The 23,227-nt window shown below is 48.3% G+C and overlaps 1 protein-coding gene across 2 annotated transcripts; it reads right to left on the bottom strand.

The window, feature by feature from the left end:
- Positions 1 to 501: 501 nt before the first annotated feature.
- WNT8B (Wnt family member 8B) lies at positions 502 to 23,171 on the bottom strand. 2 transcript variants are annotated; one of them, XM_054831430.1, is made up of 6 exons: positions 22,248 to 23,171; positions 7,720 to 7,753; positions 6,279 to 6,417; positions 4,799 to 4,924; positions 2,598 to 2,740; positions 502 to 2,167 (listed from the first exon to the last, which is right to left on the bottom strand). In XM_054831430.1, the coding sequence occupies exons 1-6, from the start codon at positions 22,301 to 22,303 to the stop codon at positions 1,610 to 1,612; spliced, it is 1,056 nt and encodes a 351-aa protein (XP_054687405.1). In that variant the 5' UTR covers positions 22,304 to 23,171; the 3' UTR covers positions 502 to 1,609. The 2 variants fall into 2 exon arrangements, with proteins under 2 accessions (XP_054687405.1, XP_054687406.1); XM_054831431.1 differs by having other exon boundaries at positions 22,420 to 23,171.
- Between the last annotated feature and the right edge of the window lie 56 nt (positions 23,172 to 23,227).

Genomic DNA, 23,227 nt, shown 5'->3' with positions numbered 1-23,227 from the left:
GATGCAACTTCAGACAAGCTCAAGGAGAGAGCAGGCCCTTGCCCCTGCTCGCAGGGGCTGTGGTGGTGCTGCCTGGAGGGAACTGGTCAGCTCTTATGCTCAACAGATGGGCAAGCGGCTGGGTTTCAGACTCCAGAACTGTAACTACATATATCCACACACGCAATTGGATGAAAAACTCCACCAAACTACTTAGACACCACAGCATTTTGCAAGCACTTGGCTACTGATTTATTGTATTGGCTATTGGTTTACAAATATTGGCTACAAGACAGGTCTAATGGCCAGGAACTTAGCTCTGCTGGCTTCTCATCTGGCTAAAGGACACCTCAAACAGCAAAGTAGACGATAACCTCACAGCCCAGGGGAGATCACTGTGATGGTGCAGTGAGCTTCCCCAGGTCCTGCAGCTGACAGCTGCTTCCCTCCCTACCCCAGGCACAGCAAGGGAACAGAGATGCATCAACCAAATCATCCTGCTGCTTGCTTAGCCTATAGAATATATACAATAAGCAGTAGAGGGAAAACTGTTATGTATACATCACAGTAACTGTGCAATAAATTAAACTTCAAAGTGCTTCACTTTCCTATTTACAACACCATTAAATAGTAACTGACATTATTTTCTCAGACTAGGAGGAAGTATTTAGTTAGTTAGCTGACAGGGTAAGAGTGCTCGGCAAGTACACCAGGAGGTGGAGAATGGGCTTAGCTGGCAGCTCCTCTCTGGGAGAGATTTGGGAGAGAAAAGGGACTGGAGAAGTGTGAGGGCATCTTTATGGCATCAGTCAAGGGCTTTGGCAGGGATGCTGGGGTGAAAAGGGAGACCAGACCTGGAGGCTTAGAAAATACAGGCAAAGTGTGTAAAAAGCAAGTGATGGGACTCCTCTTTTGGACAGCTGTTTGATGGACAGGTCAAGCAGCAGCTTCAGTCTTGCTGCTGGCGTCTCAAATGCAAAGTAAAGCATTGGAGAGCTTAGCAAAGCTGTTGAAGGACAGGAAGTGACACTATGGGCCTCCTGGAAGCTGCCTTACTGCGGGAATGAGTTGCACAGCTTTTCTATTCCCTCATAGTGTAGGGTTTAATAAAAGGCAATAACAATTTTATTTTAGTGCCTCTATTTTTTTAGGGTACTAGAAGCCTCTTCAGTTTTAGGGATTACCACTCTGAGTTGCCCAACTCTGGTAGTGCCATCTCAGCTTCCTTGTGCTTTCCTGAGTGTTGAACTTGCTCAAAAGCCCAGAGCAGGTGCTTGTCTGGAGAACAGACAAGCTCAAAAAAGCCACCGTGACCACCTGTGTTTTCAGCGATGAAATTGTAGTCGCTGGATAGAGTGACTCTGGGTTGAAGGGACCAAATCTCAGCTTGTTTTGTCAACACTTGAGGGTCTTCCCAGAAGTCATCCCCCACTGCACTGATGGGAAATGCCCTGCATGGCCAAGGCTCAGGGGCTTTCGAGCACTCTTTTGCCTTGCGTGAGCCCCAGTGAGGCAGCATTGGGAATGAGACAAAACTAAGCCAAAGGGAAATGGTGCCAGGGGGCTGCTGGGGAGATGGGGAGGGCAGGAGAGGAGGGGGCAGGCAGGACTATGAAGGAGCAGAGGCAAGTTAGAGCTTTCTCTTGAGCTTGCGGCTGGCCCCACCACCCCCGCTCCGCTCCCGCTTCTCCTTGCGAACGCAGAAGTACTTGGTGACCCTTTTGCGGCACTGCTCACACCGCACGGCACAGCACCAGTGGAACTTGCAGTTGCAGCTGGACACCATCTCAGCTCGCCTCTCCTCCACCGCCAGTCCACAGTCCCCGCACAGCCGCCGGCAGCTCCGCTTCTCCCACTTGCTGAGTGCCTTGCCCCTCTTCAGGCACTCCCTGCCCTCCGTGCCCAGCAGCCCCAGCGTCTTGTTCTCCAGGCAGTAGTCAGGGGAGTCTTCTAAATGGACCAGCTCCTTCTTGGAGATGGAGCTGAAGGTCTCGGCGATGGCACCCCGGCTGGCAGCGCTGTTCCCGGCCCCCTGCAGCAAGTCCACCTTCAGGGCTTTGTGATACCTCTCCTTGAGGTAAGTGCCCACCTCCCGAAACTCGGGCAGCTGCAGCCAGCAGGTCTGGGTGGTGCAGCTCCCTGACACGCCGTGGCATTTGCAAGTCCGCTTCATGGTCCCTTTCACAGCCTACAGGGTGAGGAAAGAGAGAGAGGATTCAGGAAAAAAATGCAGAGGGGTCATTTCTGTGCCACAGTGCATGGAGAAACATGACTCCAGACCTGTGAAGGGGTTTGCCATCGACCTTCCCTGCACAGTAGTCCTGCTCAGGGGTGGTTGGCTTGAAGCTTGCAGATTTGCTTCTCCAAGGTACTCCCCTACTTGAACTGGGAGGAAGAGGACAGCAGGAAGCCATTAACAGTGTAATCACGGAAGGTTTGCTACCTTAGAACAAACACCACCCATCACATCAGTACTGCTGCGATCCCCTTCTCCTTGGCAAGGTAGTTGATTCTTCTGAGCACGTGCTTTTAGCCACAGCAAGTTGTGACTCTCCACAGTGAACAGCCAGAGCCAATCTGGTATGCACTGCCAGGTCTGGAGAGAAAGAGGGGCTCACCTTTCTACCCGCCTCGTTATTATGCAGGTTCATAGCAGCTCTGGCATCTTGTCCAGTCTCCAGGGCATCCACAAACTGCTTGGAAATGGCTTCCCCAAAGCCCACGTTATCGCTGCAGCCTCCCCACAGCCAGCCTTGTCCCCCTAGGAAAGGAGATGACATGCATTGTCAGGGAACCAGCCCCTCACCTGTCTGGCTTGTCGCTCCAGGGACAAGAAAGTGTCTCAGAGCTGATAGAAGGGAATGGAGGCTGTGGGGCAAATCCAGCCTTTTGCCTCACGATATTCCCAAATTCCCTCCCTTTGGGCTCATACCATTTCTACCGAGGCCTGGATAGTAAGTGGCTCTTGCAAGCAGCAAAGGGGTATGTCCCATGCAACAAACCCAGGGATTTCCAGGCTTTCTGTAGAGCAGGATTCAGAACCTGTTAATTATGATGCTTTAGCAGTCATATAGATGAGGCTTTGGGTTTTTAATCACCTTCCCTGACTTGAACTGGTTCAGTCTGACTTGCAGGGACAGCATCCTGCTAATGTGGATTAGCAAACTGGTGGAGGCATCCTGGTCAGAGGGAACAGATTCCCGTCCACCGGGAAACAACCCAAGCCTGGCTCACACGTACAAAAGAGGCCCACTTTTTGGTACACCCAGAATCCTGGGCTGATGTTGGGCATCTCAGAAGGGTCTGATTTTCCAATTATCATAAAGAAACAAAGGAGTCGGCACAGAACTGGGAACTGCACAGCAGGATGTGGAGGGTACTTTTCCTAACTATGTGGGAGCTCGTTAACTTAGCTTGGCTGACTGGAAACACGTCATGCGGTTTGCTTCTTTTCCTCCTAGAGAAAAATGCCAAATTCTTTATGAAGATTTGAAATCTGGAACATTATGACCCTAACGTGCCTCAGTGGTACACCTTGGGAGTTGTGGTTTAATGGCCTTGTGCCTCTCTTCTCCCTGGAAGACCTGGCCCTTGCCCGGATTTCCCCAGAGCATCGCAGTCCCCTCTCCCAGGGAAAGGCAGGGGTGTCTCATGGGAGGTGGGTACTTGCAGCGGGTGATGAAGTCGAAATCAAGAAATGGGCCCGAAGGGAGAATGGAAACCTTTCACCAACTTGGATTCAGCTCAAAGGCATTTAGAATTGAATCACATTGTTTTGGACAAGCCCAAAAGTTTCCTTTGCCTTCCAAGGTTTTAAGTTCACAATGGAAAATTTTCATGAAAACCAGATATCTTTTGGGGAAAAGAAGTATAGCATGACTAATGCAGTTTTCCAGAGAAGATAAAATTTGGTGTGTCATTGCCCAAAAGTCTTACTCTGCTAGAGACAGGCTATCCCACGCCTCAGACACCTAAGCAGCAGTGGCTGTTTTAAAAGCTATTAGCCAATAAAGCAAGTTACTAAATACTGGACACTCCAGAGGAGTTTGTCATAAACTGACACGTACCAACTGCCCAGTGTGGTTGGGTGGGGAAAGGTTTTTAAAATATTTAGATACTTTGAAATTTGACTTTTCTCCATTCAAAACAAAACACCAAAATGTCAATGTTTTCTGTGAAGGCTGAGCAGAGAGCTAGAGCGGTGCAGCCTGGGGTTCCTCCCCCAGGGCTGCCTAGTGGCTGTAGGCCTGGGTACCGCAGGGATGGGGATGAGGTGGAGGCTGTGTGCTGCAACGGTGGTTCTTCTGGTTGTGCTCTCATGTGCCTGCCACACTGACAAATGCCTGCCACTCTGCTTTTCCTCCTGGTAATTCTGCTCCAGAGCCACCCTGGTCCTGCACACCCTGAGAACCTGGAGGTCCCTCATCACCACTGCTATAACCAGACCTGCTATTTAGATGCACTGCATCAGATCCTCTCCTCTGCCCGTACAATACAGTCATTCCCTCCAGCAGCTTAAACAGAGTTGTTCTTGATTTGAACCAGGGAAACTACAATCCCTTTCTAATTTCCTGCTCATTTAGAAAGTAATGGAAAAAATCAAGGGCTTTGCCTCAGCTGGTGTAAATTGGAGGTGGCCCCATTAGCTTCCACAGAGCTACTTTGGTTTGAGCCAGGCAAAGCTTTGCTCTGGGCCTTATTTCCAAGTGCTGGGACCAGGAGAAGGAGTTGTTTCTGCAAACTTCAGCAGAGGAGAGGAGAAGAGCTTTCTCCCACTGCCTGGGATGTGAGAGAGGGATGGCAGCTCATCTCTCCTTACCCAGCTGTCCGTTACGGGAGTCGTCACAGCCACAGTTGTCAAAATCTCCCAGGCTGCAGTTCCGGGTCAGCGTGTACATGACGCCTGCAGAGCTGATGGCATGGACAAAAGCGGTTTCTCGGTTTGCTGTCAAGAGAGAATACAAGAAGAACAGATGGGCTAAAGATTTCACACCACCAGTGTTAGAAATGATTCCTGCCATGCAGCAGACTGGGTAGGAGAAGATCTGTGATGGGCAGAGCTTTGTGGGGTGGACAGGAGGTCCTACGTGTCACATTAGCTTAGTTTTGGCTTGAACTGCCTGAAGACAGAAGCTCCCAAATTCAATCCAGACTGACCCATGCCATTTCCAAGGGTGTGGATGAGTTTCGCACTTGGCTGTCCTTGTGGGAGCTCACCAGCGGGGATACAGCACAGACAGCCAAATGTCCCCCCTGTCTTCACTAATAGCCCCCAGAGGGGAAGGGGCTCTCCCCAAGGATCAAAGAGGTCAATTCCCACAGCCGCCTCGAGCCTTACCTTCTGTTGGACACTGGGGCTCAGTGTCCATACCTACCCACCAGGGCCAGTGTGGTGATCATCAGCTGACTTCACTGAGCCTTTGGCTTTCAGTTAATACCAGCAAGGTCTGGATCTGAGCAGATAACCTTGACAGCAACAGCTCAGGGACCTGCTCCCAGTCCCAGAGTGTTACTTTGTGCAGCATTTGCCTCCTCAAGGCCTCATTTTGAAACCTCTGTCCACTTCTGCCTGGGGCCCTGATCTGCTGCCAGTCCCACCAGAGGCTCTCCTCCATACCCAGGTCCTGCCTGTACAGGGCAGGTGTGAGCTCAGCCCAGCAGCATACATGGGTCCAGAGGACCAGGTATGCACTGAAGCATTTCCTGGCACTTGCAAATGGGTAAGGAATGGGACACAGTGACAATGACCACAGCCCCACATCCTGTGGTGGCACAGGTCATGGATGCTGGATTTCTGCCCAAGGTGACTCTGACATCTGGAAGCTGTGGGAAGACTTTTCTCCTGCATCTTGGCTAGAGCACAGCCACTGATGAACTCTTTCCTGCTCTGTTTAGCCATATCCCTCTGCTTGCCACCCCACCACCCCATGCTGGTTCTCAGCCTCCCTGGGACACCCAGGTGATTGGCACCACTTGGACATGGCATGTCCAGTATCCCATGCCGCAGGTGATGGTGGTGCATCCTGGTGGGGAGCCAGTTGTGTGAGGGTTGGTGGGATACTCCTGTCCTGTGCAAGCTGGGGGCTCAGTGGGTCTGGAGGCAATGCTGGCATCGTGAGGCTGCCTTGTCTTGAAGCTAGATCCCAGCATGTGTCTGGGAGCTGATGGGTGAAGGGGCCTCCTGGACATCCCGGGTGGGGATGGGGAAGAAAAGGAGCCACTTGGGAACAGAGGAGGGGCCCACGGGCTCTAACCTGTAGTGAGGGGGTCCCAGTAGTGATATCCAATGCTTTCCTTACCGCTGCGCAGCCCGCCGTGGCTGGAGAGCTGCAGTGCCCTCTCGGGGCAATTCCAGCGGTCCCAGGCGAACTGGAACTTGCACTCCTCGATGCCGCTCTGCGCCCCAGCTGCCACACTGCTTGAGTAGATGAGATAGGCCTAGGAGCAGAGCAGCGGGTCAGGAGGGGTGACAGTGTGTGTCCTGCTTCAGCCCCCCAGCACTAGGCATTGGCTTGCAAAACCGAGTCAGGATGAGTTGACCAGCGAGAGGGACAGCCCCATGGGCAATGGGCTGAGAACGTCCCAGGGTGCAGAAAAGTCACTCATCAACTCTCGTTTCCATCGCAGGCAGTGCAAGGCTGGTGTAGCCCCAGCTGCTTCCCACACAGCCATGGGGCTGATCCAGGCGTAGCTTTCCTACCCTGCACTGCATATCGTGGGTACTGCTGCTTTGGGGTCTAGATGGATGGAGAAGCACAGGGCAAAACACCAGGGAGAATATGGCCCTAGGTGGCTGGCGTTCAACTGAAAATAACTTGCATGCCATCTTACAGAGACAACATGTACAGAGCTGAGGAAGTCTCTCAGGCTTGGCTCCCCTGGGGAGCAGTGCTTGCCAGCAGCAGCAGGGAATGCATTTTCTGCTGTGCTGGGTCAGAGCCTGAGCCTCCCCGGGGGAGAAGGCCAAAAGGAGCTGTTGGCTGTTAGCCACATTAGATGTGCTAGCCAGTCCCTGCGATGAAGAACCCTTTATCTCTCCAGTGTGAGAGGAAGCAGAGCCTTCTCCTCAGAGACCAGGGAGCTCCAGGCCAGCAGGTGCCTCAGCCTGCCTCCTCCTTTACCACAGCCCCAGGGGAAAGCTAGTACTTTGGGGCAAGGTTGTTCCACCATAGCATGGAGAGCTGTAGCAATAGCTAGATGGGCTTAGGGTGTTCCTGAGGAATAGCCAGGAACAAAAATCAGGTGAATTTTAAATTTTAAAGCTAGTCCTGGCTAGGGAAGAAAAAAAAAAAGGCAAAAAAAAGCACCTCTGAACAAGGGGTGCAAGGAGGAAAGGGTTCAAAACCACTGAACAAGGTCCTGGCAATTCCAGTTGTGCTGCTTGGGGAACTATATTTTGCAGGGCCTAGAGCAAGTGCCCTTCCAGTTGGATGAATGTGGGTCCTGATGCTAACCTGATCATTAGGAAGCAATAGATGACAGTTGAGGTGCCCAGCTGCTCCCAACAGACACGTCTTCAGAATCTGGCCCCCAACCAGCTTAAAAGGACCCCAGTACAGCTTTGCTTTGGGTTGACACAGCCTGAAGCAGGTTAGTCTTGACACTCTTTGCCTTGCTGCTGGAAACTTAGGGGTGAGGGGAGCTCTGGCCAAGGCTGGATGGAGAGGAGTGGGAAGGAGGACCCCCTCTCTTCCTGGGTTTAGTGGAATCAGAGACAGAGATCAAAGGGATTTCTCTTACCTTGGGGCCCGTCATCAGGAAATTATTCACTGACCTGGAAGACAGAGACAGTGTCAGCAGGGAGGGGGTGATGGTGGAGGGGTCTGGGGAATGCCAGGCATCCCAGGGTTTTCCTCTTGCCCCACACAGCCTGCCTGTCTCCTGGCTGCAGGCATGTTTTGTCTCTCCCTTGTCTCCCCTTGCTGCTCCTTGCAAGCCAGGATGGTGCCTTCTCCATTTCCCCCAAGCAGGCTGTACCAGGCTGCAGCCCACTTACTCCTCCCTCCTCTTGCTTTCTTCTGCACAGCTGACCTTCATACCAATCCCCTGTTTTGTTAGGGCTTTCCTGTTCCCTCAGCCTTGTTTTTTGCCTTACCAAGCTGCTGCTTAGCTTACCTCAGGATAGCATTGCCCCCAGCCCCAGGAACACCCTGGTTCCTACTGCAGCCCTAGGAGATGGGCTGTGTGCCAGCACCTGCTCTCCCTGCAGGACCATGCCAAGGGAAGGAGGAGATCACACTGCTGCTCCTTCACAGTGTGTGTCCTGGCAGCATCCCCCCAGATCATGGTCCCTTGTTTCCCTGCGGTGCCAGCTCTGGCTGCCCATACTCTCATCTTGGTCACGTTAAGGTGATGGCTGAGCACAAGCACTCTTCTCCTCCCTATGCTGCTGGGCACTGTGCGGGGAGGGGCAGGGGTATGAGTGAGATGGTCCTAGCTGAAATTAAACTTTCTCGTGTTTTCCAACTGATATACAAAATGAGACGAGCAGTTTCCAAAGGTGCTGATTTGTAAGTATTCATGTGAAATGTTTAATTCTGCCACCAGTCATGGAAAACTGTTCTACTGAAAATACCAGGGTCTGTTATAGTAATCTTAAGTTGCAGGCTCCTGAAACTTCTAGTTCTGGAAGTTTTGTGATTCCCCTCTTTGTTCTGTAGGTCAGTAACTCCTGTTTCTTGTATGGAAGAGGACACTGAGGCCAGAGAAGTGGCATGAGTGGCCTGAGACCTTGCAGTGAGTGAATGACGGGGAAAAGCTAGAGCATGCACTGAGAGAAATTAGATTCTTGAGCTTCCTCTTGAGATGTTCTACTTCAAATGCTGGTCATTTCCCAGTGGCAGATGCCTCTCCTTTTCAGCAAGCCTGTCCCTTCAGCAGAGCTGCACATTCCACTCTGCAGTTGGGCTATCAGGCATGCAGTGATGCTTGCTGCTTTTTTAGCTCCATTCCCTGAAAATCCCAGCAGCTAGGTGGACCTTGGCTGCATGTGGGGAAGACAGGTTAGGATATGTTTTTTTCCTCCCTGTGTGTTTTCAAGCAATGCTGTCTGGAGCCACAGTTATCCCTGGTAAGGGAGAGAAAGGCACTGTCCTGTTGTGCTACAAATCCTGCACAGAGAGTGTGGGAGCATCCCAGGGCAGGCTCAAGCACAGGCAAAAGCAGGTGCTGCCATCCCAAGCCGGAGGACTAAGTGTAGCTGTGCTGCAGCCCTGCCATGGATACGGGGGCAGACAGGGTATAGCTTAGTCAAAACCTCAAAACGCCTTGTCTTTGCTATTATTCACAGTTCAGAAACAATTGAGAGAACTAGTTTGCAAAGTCTCACTCTGGCAAGTCTAACTTTTTTTTTTTTTTTGTGGAAATGTGTCCATATTGATGAATCTTGTAATGGGAAAGATTCCCCTGGGTCAAAACAGGAGGGAAGGGCCTGTGCCATGGTACTGCAAGAGCAGGAGATCCTTTCCCTTTGTTTCAGGCCCAGGATTCAGACCCGGCTGTGCTCCAGCCCCCATGGGTACTTTAGCACGAAGTCGATGGCTGTTTTGCAGAGGAATTTTCCTTTGGGAGCCGCTTCTGCATTGTTCAGCTAATTAAATATTTCCTGGGACTTGGAGAGACAGCATCTGTAGCCGAGTGATTAGAGCATCGGGTGACCTGAATCACACAGGGCCATGAACCTGGGGCTTTTCAGACTGTGTAAGCTCTGTGGGTCCCCATCCTAATGCAACTGGGTAGCAGCATGAACAAGTCATTTTTCCATCTGGTTTCCCTCCTGTCCTTTGCCTTGCCCTTAAGTGCTTTGCTATGGGGACCACACTCAGGATGGTGTCAGTGTGAACCTGAGCCCCTGGTAGCAGCTGTGCAAAAACTCTGGTAAAATGCCCCTGTGTAGGCAAGATCTAGAGAATTGTGAGTCCTCTTATCTTGCTTTTGTGACCAAAACAAGAAATACATCCCATCTGCATTGCTTTCCATCTCTGAAGGAAAAGCCAAATTCACAGTGTGCAAGAAGGATTTGCTTCAAACCCTGGCTGGCCTCATCTTGGATTAGGAACATCAGAGCAGTGGCAAGGGTGGCTTTAGGAGGAGGACAGTAATCCCCAAGTTCAGGGTTTACAGCAAACCAGCCTGTTAGCAGGTGTCGCTTGACATAACTGCATTGAAGCAGAGGATCTGTTCCTCCCAGGATAAACCTCAAGGTTCACAAAAAGGCCAAGTTCAGGATATGCCAATTCACCATCTGCAGCTGAGCAAATGGTACAGTAGCAATTTCCCAGCAGGATATTCTAAACATCTTTATTAAGTCAGAGAGACAGAAGGCATTTTCCCTGAGCTCTCTGATCAACAGGCAAGCACGCTGCTGGGCGGGTTTGTAGGACTTTCACAAGTAAAGGATTCATTTAGACTGGTACGCTTGACCCCCCCACATCTGACTCTCGCAGCTGCAAGTAGATTCAGGAGAAGGGGAGATGGGACTGTTGTATGGCTGGAGGCTAGCTGAAGTTTTTCGTATTTATGCTAAAAGGAAAGATAATAATGGACACAAAAATCTGTGTGCTTTGTCTTTGCTCGTATGATCTAGCTAAGAAAAATGCATCTCTACTCTGGATATAGTCTCCAGGAAGGGTAGAGAGTAATTAAGCCACTTGTTCCACAGATGTAGTGCAATATTGACAATGCCACTAGAGTCATCAATAATGCTGCAAATAGAAATCACTATGAAAATGAACTTATCTTCATTTTTGTTTCTGTAATGTGATTTTTATCTATTTATTTCTATTAATTTTCCATACCACTGTAAAGGAAAGCAGAATGTAATCCTAAACTGGCTAGCTGCATCCACAGCAGCTGTAAACCAGCCCAATTTCTGTGACTTTGGTGTCTCCAATTGGTGACTTTGATGTCTCCAGTTTGGTGTCTGAATTTAAAACTTTTTGAAATCACACACATGAAAGGAAACTCTTGAAATTATTTCTCTTCTCCAAGAAAGCTTACAGGGTTTCTAGCTATCTAAACCCCTTTCCCTCTACCCTCAAACTCCAGGACAGCCTTACATGGACTGAAGCGGAGCAGAGACAGACCTCAGCAGGTAGAGAGAGGAGTCCCACCAAGTTCTTCAGCCCCCTCCCCAGCCTGTGCAGGGCACACTGCTTCCCTTGCTGCAACTCTACGCATCCAGGTAAAAAGCAAATCTAGGGCAAATGATTTTCATTGCATCCAATACTAGGAAATTATTAATATCTATAGCAGGAGTTCTCTGTCATAGTTTTATTGATTCTGAAAGCAAATAACCCTGCCAAGCAGCTGTCCCATTATATTTTACACATATCAAATACTAATAAGCCTCTGGTAATTTCTGCTCGCTTACAACTTTAGCCAATAACAGCACCCTGCTCCTCAGTTTAATATGCCCCGAGAGCCTTATCAAATCTCCCATTAAAATATTTGTTTGATACCTTATCACCCACTCATGCTACTGTGCTGCTGGTTCAGCTCTTTAGAAAATTACAAAGCTGTATTTAGATCTTTACTGTCATTATTGTAAATACAGAAAATGGATACAATTTCACTTTGGATCTGAGTTTCATTCTCAAGTACAAACTCCCCCAAGTTATTAGAAAACCAGTGACACTGGAAACTAAAGGCAATCCCACAGCTGAAGTGTAAAAACCATTTAGAAACAAGCTGCTGCATTAGAGATATTATTCCCACAGGATAGGAGACCAGGAGGCAACTCATTAACATTTGGAGCTTTACATTATTTTTTTCTTCATTTCTATTTTGTTACAGTTATTTGATTTTAGTTCCTAAATGCAACCCTGATATTTTGCTCATCTAGAAACACGCTGACCATTCAACCTAGCTGACATGGCACAATCTAATGCACACTCAGAGAAGGGAAGTGGCCACATATTTATATATAAAAATTATTGCTGATCTGTATTGCCCCCCACTCCCAATTCTCGTGATTAAATGACAGGAAAAAAGAAGCTTGTTGCGTTTTAAGCTGTTGGATGAGATAAAGACAACCAGCAAAAATTGCAAGCAGGATTATTGTATGATTCACACAAACCTTTCTTTTCTCTCCTCAAGTTAAGGGACAGGGTCTGTCATATCGTTTTGTATGAAATTTGCAATTTTCCTTTCTCTCAGGAAATCAGGACCTATGAGCAATGTGCGGAGAGAAGCAGGGCTATCTTGATCTATAAACTTTTCTCTTAGATAAAAACTTCTGAAAGGCAGACAGGGAATTTAGACATCCAACTTCCATTGACAATGTCTGGGATTTCTGTATTTAACTCTACTCTGTGCTCTGAAATTTCTCCCCTTTAAACTTTTTCTTAAAAATGTTGATTCCTCCCACACACACACTTTAATGTATTCTAAACCTGTTTAAATTGAGGAAAGCAAGACACACATACAGGGAGAGCGGAAAAAGAAAAATAAAATCAGCCTGAGTTCTTGCATAGCCTCTATCTGCATAACGTACATATTCCCCTTGTTCCAGAAGGGGGATTTATCTTCTGTTTGCTACTGTATAATATTTAGGTATACAAAAACTGTTGCACATTCTTTTATTGAAGGGAGGAGGAAATCTCTGAAAGAACATAAACTTCGCTCTCACCCTAGCAGGAATGAGTTCCCATTTACCCAAGTTTCTCTTTCTATAATTTTGGTTTCTCCATCCATGTAATAACCCTAGAGATCTCCTATGGGGGAGGCAGGGATTTTAGTAATTGAACAGGAAAAGACTTCCCTTGCTGTTAGTGATAAGTCTGTAACCCACTGAGCAGATTCCCTAGGGCATCACAGAAAAGGAGAATAACGTTTGGGTACTCAGGAAAAATCACATAGGAGAAAATACCTACAGAGCCAGGTCATTTGAGTCCATCTCCATTTGAGCATGGGATAGATACACTCTGCAAGGAATGATGAGAGATTTCATGCAAGTATAATCTCTTTCTGTTCACTCGTAAAACATTTCTGGAAATAAATGTAAAACCACGTAGCAAGAGGGCCACAGGAGATGACTGCAGGTTTGTGCACGGGGGGGACTGGTCTGGCGGGACCCAGGTGGTTGGGAACCAAGCCGTAGCAATCTCCGTACCGAAAGCTTCTCCCCAGGAAATCCTAATACATGAATTTCAGACATGTGTAATCCTGACCCTGTGCCTGCCAAGGAGCCTAGGTCTCGGGCTGCTCATGCGGAGTGACGCTCCTGTGGATCTAACTCACCCCTGCTGGCTCTGAGCTCTTAATCAGGGACTGTCCTCTTCGGGGAGCACAGGAGAAGCCCCACTTGATTTCATTAAGATGAGACATAAGCAGACCGTGAGCCTTTGGAAAAACAGAAATCCCTGGTTCTCCCATTGGGTTGATCTTCCCATTTGGAAGTGAGGGGCTAGATCTTCTGCTCTCCTGTATTCTATTTTGCCCCAGCTCAGGATTTGGCCCATAGAATTACTGCTGGGAAGCGAGGGGGAGGAAGGGGACTTTCTCTGCTCAGATCTAATCTCTCTGACAATGAGTGTGTTGGGGCTTAGTTAAATATCTGGTCCCATTACAGACCAGAACTGAGCTAACTGGAAAAGAGGGGACATTTAGGAAGGTGAAGAGGAATTTCCGTAGGGTGTCCAGGAAGAGCACCTGCCTGTGACACAGACTGAAGGTGCTCTTGATACTCACCAGGCACAGCAGCATTGGAAGAAGGAAGTGAGGAAGAAGATGCCCAGATAAGGGTCCATGTGAAATATAAAATCCAAATAAAGAGGGAGAAAGGAGATTCTAAAAAAAACCCTTAGGTACCACCACCACCAGAGAAAAGAAGAAAAAAAAAAGACAACAAAATTAGGGAAAGGATGGAGTTATTTTCCACCCGGCGCTCCTGGTGTGATGAAGAGGCATATGCCCCCTGAATCCCAACTTCTGCGAAGGGTAACCAATCCTAAAGTAAGAGCTAAAGGGGGTTGGTGAAATGGAGCCGCAGAACTTCCTAAGAAGAGATTATCTACTTAATTAAAGATTTTTTTTTTCCCTAAGTCCTTCAGCCAATCAGGACTCAAGTGCCAGAGAGAGATTGAACTGATGAAAAGAACACCCCAGGTTCCTCGAAGACAAATGCACCACGAAAGGGATAAGAGGGAGGGAAAAGGGGCAAACAAAAAAAAAAAAAAAAAAAAAAGAAAGAAAAAGAGAGAGGGGGATAAGGAAATAGACAGCAAATCCCTTAAAGTAATCACTAGATTCAATCTCCATCAGCGCTGCCCTGCCTCTCTATCCCCCGCAAAGGCAACTGGAAGGGCTGCTTTTGGCATGCCCTCGCCTCCTCCTGCCTTAGAGAAATTGTTGGGTCCCGGGTGTGCTGGGTGCTCTGGGATGGAGGGCTTGGGTTTGGGCTGCATGCAGCATGATTCAGGGATAAGGCTAGGAAACACATATGTGAACATTGTCTCTGCCTCAGTCTTCCCCAGGAGGTTAAGGGGAATTGGGGCCAGTTCCTACCTCCATCTGCTCCTCCCTCATCACGGAGACCTGCTCTTTCTTCCCACCTCCTGTTTACAACATGCCACCCTCACCGCAGGAGAGAGGCCTCTGACTAAACCTTCCCTTTCCCTCTCAATTTTCTGCTTTTAGGGTTTCAAACAAAGTCCATGGGAAACGGTCTTTGGTTTGGGAGGGTCGGTGTTCTCTCAGTGAGGGCTTATCCCAGGCCAAGATCTACTGGAGCTACTCGGAAATGCATCCAGCCTGTCCCTCCTGGCCATGTGGGACACTCCAGTTACGATCACGTTGCCCACCACAGCCACTCTGACCAACCCCAGGCCAACGGGACCAGCCTCACCACCCTGTCCCAGAGCCACAGGAGCATCTTCTCCACGCTGCACAGCTGATTTTTGTGCTCTGGACATAAACAGCTAAAACAGGGGCTGAGACCAGTCAAACTCATTTCACCAGGGGTGCGGCTGCTGAGCAGAAGGGCCGGACCGGGACAGGATTTGAAGGGGAGCAAGACGCCGTGGCTGGGCCATCAGGCAGGGCTGGCTGGAGGCTGAGCTTTGCTCGGGGCCACCTCAGGCAGATGAAATGCGCCTCCCGGGTCACACAGTCTCCGGGAGGGAAACCTGCCTGGCAGAGACTTGCTCTCAGCTGGGCTTTGGCCAGGACAAGACCAGCTGTGCCCAGGCCGGGGAGCTCCAGCTAGGCACAAGCAGGGCACCACTGGCAAAATGCTACCTTTGCCCTCAGCGCTGCCCACCCTGCCGGGGGCCCTCGCCCTGGGGGGTGGCTGGCTGGCTTGCAAGCACCTAGGTGAGGAGAAAATGCAGCTGCCAGCAGTTGATCCCGGGGCCAGCTGTGCCTCTCAGCTGCATCCTATTACAAATAATGGTATTTGCACTAATCAAAGACTCAGCTCCTGGAGCCCTGAGCATTTTAAAACCCAAGGTGTTATGTACACTGAGAAAAAGCTTGAAAATTTATCTAGTAAAAGATAAAACCCCAGAAACTGAAAGGTGAGGGAAATAAGCCCTTCATTTATTTATATAATTAATTTATTATTATTATTTATTGTATTGAAATAGAATTTCAATGCCGTGATGTTTAGCACAGTTTAATAGTTTTGGTGGTCTAATTCAAGTACTGAGGGTGGCTGTGCTCTCCCTGCCAGAACAGACTGTCCCAGACCCGTTGTAGGGACCCGCTGCAGAGGATGACGCTGCCCTGGGGGAACTGAGGGGCTGCCCGCCCTGCGGGGGCTCAGCCCCACGGGGACAGCGCTGGTGGGATGCAGGGGATGCTGCCACCCTGCACTTGGCATTTATTTCCAATGGCAAGAAAAAGAAGAATTTTGAATTGTTTCTGCTAAGTGTCCAAATGTCTGTTTCAGGACTCTTGAACCAGAGTTTTCTCATTACTCTGGTCCAGCAGCAACAGCATTTTGAAATCCTGCAATGCTTCAGACATGTCTTGACCAGCTGGAAAGGAAGGACACCATTGGCTCTGCTGGGGTGAGCTATTTTTGTTTACTCCAAGACAAATTAAGTAAGGGGGTTGCAAAAATGAGGAAAAAAAATAATTGTAGGTGGATCAAAAATAAAGAGGAGGAATTTATTTTTTCATTAGCTGTTACAAGCGGCAGCCAGGCCTTCCTCCAAGCTCACATAAGCACCAGCAGCACCAGGGTGCTTCGGAGCCAGCAGCCTTCCCAGTCAACTTCTAATTTCAGTTAAATGCAATAGTCACTTTCCTGGAAACAAGCATGTTTTTCAAGCCAAAGTAGCTGGAGGCAAAGCCTGAAACAAAACTGTCCCAAACATGTTTCAAAGCACTTAATTAGAGCTCTCAAGGGCTGTTTAATAGACTCTATGAGGTACTCTCTAAAGAAATGGGATGCAAAATTGTTTTATAATGTTCCTCAAATTTTGTTATTGTTACTGACAAAAGCTCTGTACATTTTCTAAAATGGGCCCAGAGAGCATTAAAATACATTTCATGGCCAGAGGGACTGGTATATTATCTCATCTGACCTGTTGGTCAATACAGATCTCTACTGACCTTTGCATTGAGTGCTGTAATGTGTGTTTGACTATTTGCTCATCTCCCAGAACAGCAGACAGGGTTTGAGGACAACAGGAAACAGAGAACCTACCACCATCTGTGGTAATTTGTTCCAGCTTGTTAAAAAGAAAAAACAAAAACAACAAAACAAGACATTAATATAAGATGTCTAGGTTTAATTTCCAGAGTACTGAGAAGATCTGAACTGTCCTTAAAGACCATGTACAAATAATCACAGAAAGAGTGAAAAATAAAGCCTCTAACACTCTTGCTGCCTTCCACCCTTGTACCAATGCAACTGATGGATATGAAAAATGAGGTTAAGAAGTGGGGATAAAAATTCCAAGCCTGACTCACAGATATCTCAAAAATTTCTTTATGGCAATGCAAAGTACCCAAAGGACAGATTTTTTTTTAAAACAAAATGACCATTAAAAAGGCCAAGAAGGAATTAGAAGTCTCTTATTTTAAAAGATATGCAAAAAGTATGAGAACAAAATGAAAAGAAATGAACCTTCTCTAGGGACCACACAGAATTCAACCCTGAAAGAGCTGAAAAAGTCTGAGGAAGGTCTGGCTTCCCAGAGCAGTAGTCAGACTTTGACTGACTTAACTGCAGCTTTGCCTTTCGCACCAGCTAAATATGGCTTTAATAGTATCTAATGCCTACGAAAACATCCCCAGCACCCCAAGAAAGTGTAAGTGTTGCTTGCAATCCTATACTGAATGTTCCCTATGCTATTCTGCTCCTACAGTCGAATGGTTTCAGAAGCAAAGCAAGACAAAGGCTGGGGACATTTAATAGCTTTTATTAGAACAATTGAAACACAATGGAAGAAGCAAACATGTTTTTTGAGCATTTTGGCTCTGAAAAGGCAGGAAAGGCACTGGTGCGCTCAAAAGCCTGTCTGTTTATTTTTTTTTTTTTTTTAGCTGTATCAATCTAAGATTGTGCCATTGAAGACGGTATTGACACACCAGGACACGCAAATGGCTGCGTGACCTCTCCACTGTAAGCTTGACTTTGTAACCTTTATGTTCCCTAACAATGTTCTCTGCATGGGTGACGCACGCTCAGCAGCCTCCCATAAGGTCTGCTTGTGCTTTACCAATATTGAACGTTATCCTCGTATTTGCAGGTTCTCCTTATGGTTCATGCAGGGACAGCTCAGGGGATCCTTGCCTACTGCAGTGAACCGTGTGACTGGACACATCCATCACTCATCTCCTAGGAATTGACTTCTGCCAAAATGTGAGGAAAGGTGGAAGGTCAGATCTTTAGTCTGTTCTTCAGTTGCTGGACAAAAGCTTAGGGTGTGTGCAAGCAACCAAGAAAATTATTTTATATTAAAAGGGACAGAAATGGTACAATAGCTATAGAGGGTCTGTTCAGGGTTCAAGGCATGGACATTTACAAAGCAGCCAGTTTCAAGAGAAAGCCAAAGATCTCTTGGGAAATGTCTTCCTTAGCCACAGTACTTAGAAGTTGGCTGTGCCCTGGAGAAAGTGAGCTTAGAGCACTTCACAAGGTTTGGTTCCTCCTTAGCCTGGGCTGTGATGATTCCTTTATCACTTACTCTTAGTTACAGCACTAGAGGATGTTCCCTCTGAATGGTCTTGACTTGTCATGGCAGTGACTTGCACAGGCACATGCAATGTTGCCAAAAAAAGTATTTCTTTTGAGAGTCCAAAAAGCAAGTATGGGTCCAGGACATCTTTTGCCAGCACCCACCGACCAGGCTTCGAGAGGGAAAGGGACAGAAGTGCTGAGAGGTGTGGTATCTGGGACAGAAAATCAAAGGAAAGCAAGGAGGTGGTGTGCTGTTAAAGGACAAGCAGGATCAGCTTGAAGAAAAAGGACTGTGAGGGTGGGAGGGAAATTAATGTATAGCACTCCAGGAAGGTGTAATTAGGATGAGCAGGACTGAGCGAATAGAAGCACATTCCTGGCTGGCTGGCAGGAGGTGAGATAACCCTGGAGGTGAAAGGGACCACGCTGAGCTCCCAGGGCTAGCAACATACCCTTGCCACGTGCCAGCCACACCTTGCTCCTGTACCCGAGCACCTCGAAGGAAAGTCAGACCCCCATGCAGAGCGGCAGCTACAGCACTCCCCAGCATGGCTCTTTGGGGACCAGGAGCCCAGGCCACATGCTGCTGCTCATCCTGGACGTGGCCACCATCCTTCAGAGCCTTGCTCGGGCCACCACAGACAAGCTCAGGGTCACGGGGAGTAAATGTCACAGGCATCAGTGCAGGTGGCTCTGCAAAAGGAGCCTCTCTTTAGCACCCAGGAGGGCTCTGCCTCTCAAGGGGGAAACGTGCTTGGCCCCTGCATGGGAAGATCTGTGGCATGCCAAAAAAAAACCCCAAAAAACCCCAAAAAAGAAAAAAGGCAGAGATATCCTTCTGTACTCGCTAGAAGGATTAGTAGCTGGAGGAAGAAAGGGCTATGGGTTTGAGAGGTGTGTGGAGCTCAGTGAGCTAGAGGATGAGGCGGGGAAAGTAGGAAGATGGCTCAGCAGCACGGTGTAAATAATTGTTAGCTTGGCTCTTTGGCAAACCTGAGGAACCCAAGAAAAAAAATCTACATGGGAGCTGCTTAAATGAATCCACTGTTGCACCAGAGACAGACACTTTGTTTCCCTTTCAGGCTCCCTGTGCTCCCCTCAATATTATTATTATCAGGAATATTTGGAAACAAAACCACGTTTCAAACCAAACAAAATCAAGCCGTTTTATTAAGAAAACTGCCCAGTGACATGCTTTGATCTTTTTTAGCTGAAATCGTCCTTGAGCTCTGCAGGAGCTGTAAATAGCTCCAGCCGACTTACAACTGGATATCCTTCACCCAAGCGATTTTTCTCAGCTTTAGTGAAGAGAGACTGATTGGTTTGGAGTCCTTTTCGTAACGCAGGCAGGAGGAGGTTTAGCTGAGGGTTTTATGCAATCCTGTGATGTTTTTCATTTCTAATTTGCTACGCTGTCTAATGACCGTGCAGTGGCGTACGTAGCTCGGAATTACCCTGTAATTTGTTCCACTGGTGAGCCAGCTGGCTGTTCGGCAGCCGGCAGATGGTGCTCCCAGCTCGGCCGGCCGCCGGGCTGGGGCTCGGCGCTGCTGCTGAAGAGCATCCTTGGATCACAGAGATGCAGGGAAATGCTCCTGTGCTGGGCATTGCCATGTCCCACACAGACAACAGGCTCTGAAGGGGCTCTGGGCTTAAAAAAATCTCCTCTCCTCCCCTCTTCTCCAGAGCAAGCACCGTGAGGCCTCAGCATGGGCTAAGACCAGAGATAATAATGAATGGCTCAGTGTTCACAGCAGCGGTGTGGAGCTGCTGGCGGCTGTGCCTGTGGGTGGAGGGCCAGCAGCGCCCTGATGTGAGCTCTCTGCTGCAGCGTGCTGCGGCACACTTCCCCATGGGGCTGCGGTGGCAGCCGACGAGTCCTAGCTGGCCTTAGCTCAGGAAGGATCAGGTGCCCTTCAACCCTCAGCTGGGAGATGGCTGTAAAGCCATCAGAGGTAGGCACAGTAGAACTGGATCCACGCTTTTTCACAGTTGTACCCCCTAACAGGTCCTAGGACAAATCCCAAGGACAGGGACCCGCAAATCTGGCTTGGCTCTTTGCCCTAAAACAGCGGTAAAAACTGCACTGGCATAAGTCCAGTGAGGCCCTTCCTCTTTGCCTAGGGATGACTAACATGACTAACCCTCGGCATTTACCCGGAATGAGTCAGGCCTGCAAAATCATGAGACTGGCTTGAAAATAATACACGGAGCTATTTGTGTCCAAGCCTTTAAGGTACTCTTGGGGCTTGTTTCCTCTGGAATTGGCAGGGCTGGGAACATGCTGTTCTCTCGCATGAAAGGCAAGCTGAGAGTCTTGGGCTGTAGGTGATCAGGCTTTCCCATGAACACCGAATGTTAAAAAGCTTGCCGTACATCACAGGGGGTAGCAAGGCTGAGAAGGCATGTAGGACCTCTCTGCGTTGCCCAAAACTTGTTGAGTGTGGGTTCTGGCTGTTTGCCTGAGAGATTTCATGTGTTCAGTGTTCGTACATTAAAATATCGGATCTTTTTTGCTCTGTCCTTGGCCAAGAACTTCTCTCGGCCTTCAGTGTGTTACTTGTTGCTACTCTTCACCTTGGGAGTGGCTGCATTTCAGTGGTGAGCATCAGATCAACCCACAGGGTGCTCTGGCCCCCAGCGAGCTGTAAGGAAAGCTGAATCATTTCCCAATAAAACCCAGGGCTCAGGATCTGTCTCCAGCTCCAGTGTTCTCCAGTGTCATCTGCACTGACTGGGACTATCTCTTCTGCCAAAATAGTCTGTCAGTCCCAATAAATGGTGATTATGAGAAGCTTGGAGGCTGAATCAGCCAAGATGAAGAAACAGCTCCAGGATGGTCAGGAGAAACTGGCACCACAAAATTTGTCATCAGTCCTTTGCAAATGCCATTGCTGACAGAGCCAGAATCCAGCTTCCTGTCAAAATCTTAAGCATGAGGCACTTTTATTGATGGCTGTTGGAAAAATGTTGCGGACACAGTGTTGTTGGATAACCCTGACCTCTTTTACACATGTCCCAAGAAATAGGCTGCTGCATAAATAATAAAGCAGCACTTTTGCTGGCCTGTTGGGGACAAGCCCCTTGGCTTTCATACTGTCAGCCTGGATGAGGTTTCACCCCTGATGAGGCCCCCACAAAGAGATGCTTTATTGAAGCATAACACTGTCTGAAGGAGGTGTTTCTTTTCCTGTCTAAAGGCACATTTTGGTTACAGGCTAAAAGCATGATCTGTAGCCTGATCAAGATTTTCCATTGAGCCCTGAAAAACAAGAGACCCAGAGAAGGAAGGGAACACAAATTTGGCTAGAAATAATAACTCTTTTCTGAGTGCCACCATTGAAGAACAGCTAGGAAAGATGGCTTCATGCTGCTCAGGTGTTGCTGAGGGGAGTCAATGCATGATGGCAAACTTTGTTCTGGCTGGTTACATTCATTTGTGACAACTAATAGCAGTCAAGCTTGCTTTGTATGAATGTTTTGCAAAGTCATCCATATCTGATCTCCATCACTGCAGCATCCCAGGACACGGTCTACTGCAACCTCTCAGTACACGTATGAAGTGTCAGCCATTGACTAGAGGCCGGTAACTGAGGCATGGCACAGATAATGACTTGCCCAGACTCAGACAGCGAGATGGTGTATCGTAGGATACATCTGAACTGAAAACAAACCAGAGCATAGCCTGCTGCTAGGGAGAGGAACAGGAGGCTGAGGGTACCCCTATGACATGTCAGTGCTAAGAAGGGGGGACCCTACCAAAGAAGATGCAAGAACATCCTGGCTGGCTAGAGGTTGCTGGGGGCTGAGACCCCAGTACACTGGGATGACACCTCCTTGGGAGCAAAAGAGGATCCTGTAGAAAGTCAGCTCTTCCCAAACATCAGAGTTTATATGAGGACCTGCATCTGGTCTCAGAATGAAAATCAACAGCAATGTTTGCACTGGTTTTACATTAACACATGCAACGTAGGAATGAGCCCTATGTTTAGAGGACAAAGCATTCATTGCCACACCAAGGGAGAAGAAAGCGAAAAAACCCCAACCTCCACCACATTAGAAGAAACTAACATTCATATTAATCCATCACTGGGTGGTATTTTCTGGAATGATGTACTTTAGGTAGTTTTGTCCTTACCTATTGCCACTGTGAAAGATGTGATAACTCCCAGACTTTCTGCTGTCAAATTTCATCACAGTACCAGTTTGGAGGCAGAGTCCCACCCTTCTTCTCCTCAGTTTTTAGAAATACGGCAACATGATTCAGACCTCATGCCATCAGGGTGAGCAAAGAGGAATACGTAACTCACAGTGGCACTGAAGGCACCAACTTCGGATGCATTTCCCTTGCAGTTCCCTCTCCAACTCAGGGATGGCGATGCTGCCTCAGCTGTCTAACTTCAGCTAATAATGCACACTGTGCACTCTGTGAAGGGCTTTTTTTATTAGCACCACAGGGTGTGCTGATAGATGATTGCATATGACAGGAGCCATTCTTACAGCCGCCTGCTGTTGCTACGTCCAAAGCCTTGCATGCAGCTGCTGGAACAGCCCTTACCCGCCCATGGTTTGTAACCAGAGAAAGAACAAAATGTCCTCAGGAATTAAGCATGGCTTGTTTCTGCCAGGCTTTTTATTATGAGTATTTACAGACTGTATCAGTCATTGGTAGGTGGTGATGCTTAGAGGAGACAGCAGATCCTGCTCAGGAGACAGGGGCTTCTAATTCCATCTCAGCCTTTAACCACAGATAAATTATTCCTCTTTCACAAGCCCCAGTCTCCCTCCCCATTCAAGTGTTTAGTTAGACTGTAAGCTTTTGGAACAGTGGGTATCTCCCAGCATGGGTTTGTGCAGCACCCAGCACAATGGAGACCTTGATCTTGATGGCAGACTTCACTCAGTATCTTAATAGAAGCATCCAAGTCTTTATATGAATTAACTTACCTGACCAATCCTTTGGCCATATTGACTCCAGATCACATGTGTGATACGAAGTGACAGAGGAAAGCATATGTATATAAAACCACTTCCTGGGTTTGGAGTGACAGAAGGTGTAACATCTGGGTTGTGAGTGGAGGTGACTGCCCTCCAAGTGGCAGCGCTGCACCTCAGACA

The sequence above is a fragment of the Grus americana genome, chromosome 7 (assembly GCF_028858705.1).
Source record: "Grus americana isolate bGruAme1 chromosome 7, bGruAme1.mat, whole genome shotgun sequence".
NCBI lineage: Eukaryota > Metazoa > Chordata > Aves > Gruiformes > Gruidae > Grus > Grus americana.
The sequence above is the reverse complement of the archived record's forward strand: the minus strand, read 5'-3'. Positions and strand labels throughout refer to the sequence as shown.

Excerpts from the sequence above, each read along its gene's own strand:
- WNT8B (XM_054831430.1), bottom strand. The coding sequence starts at position 22,303 with ATGAAATTTGACAGCAGAAAGTCTGGGAGTTATCACATCTTTCACAGT. Across the intron at positions 4,925-6,278 it reads CCACGGCGGGCTGCGCAGCG|CAAACCGAGAAACCGCTTTT; the intron begins GTAAGGAAAGCA and ends CTCTCTTGACAG. Across the intron at positions 2,741-4,798 it reads CTCCCGTAACGGACAGCTGG|GGGGACAAGGCTGGCTGTGG; the intron begins GTAAGGAGAGAT and ends CTCCTTTCCTAG.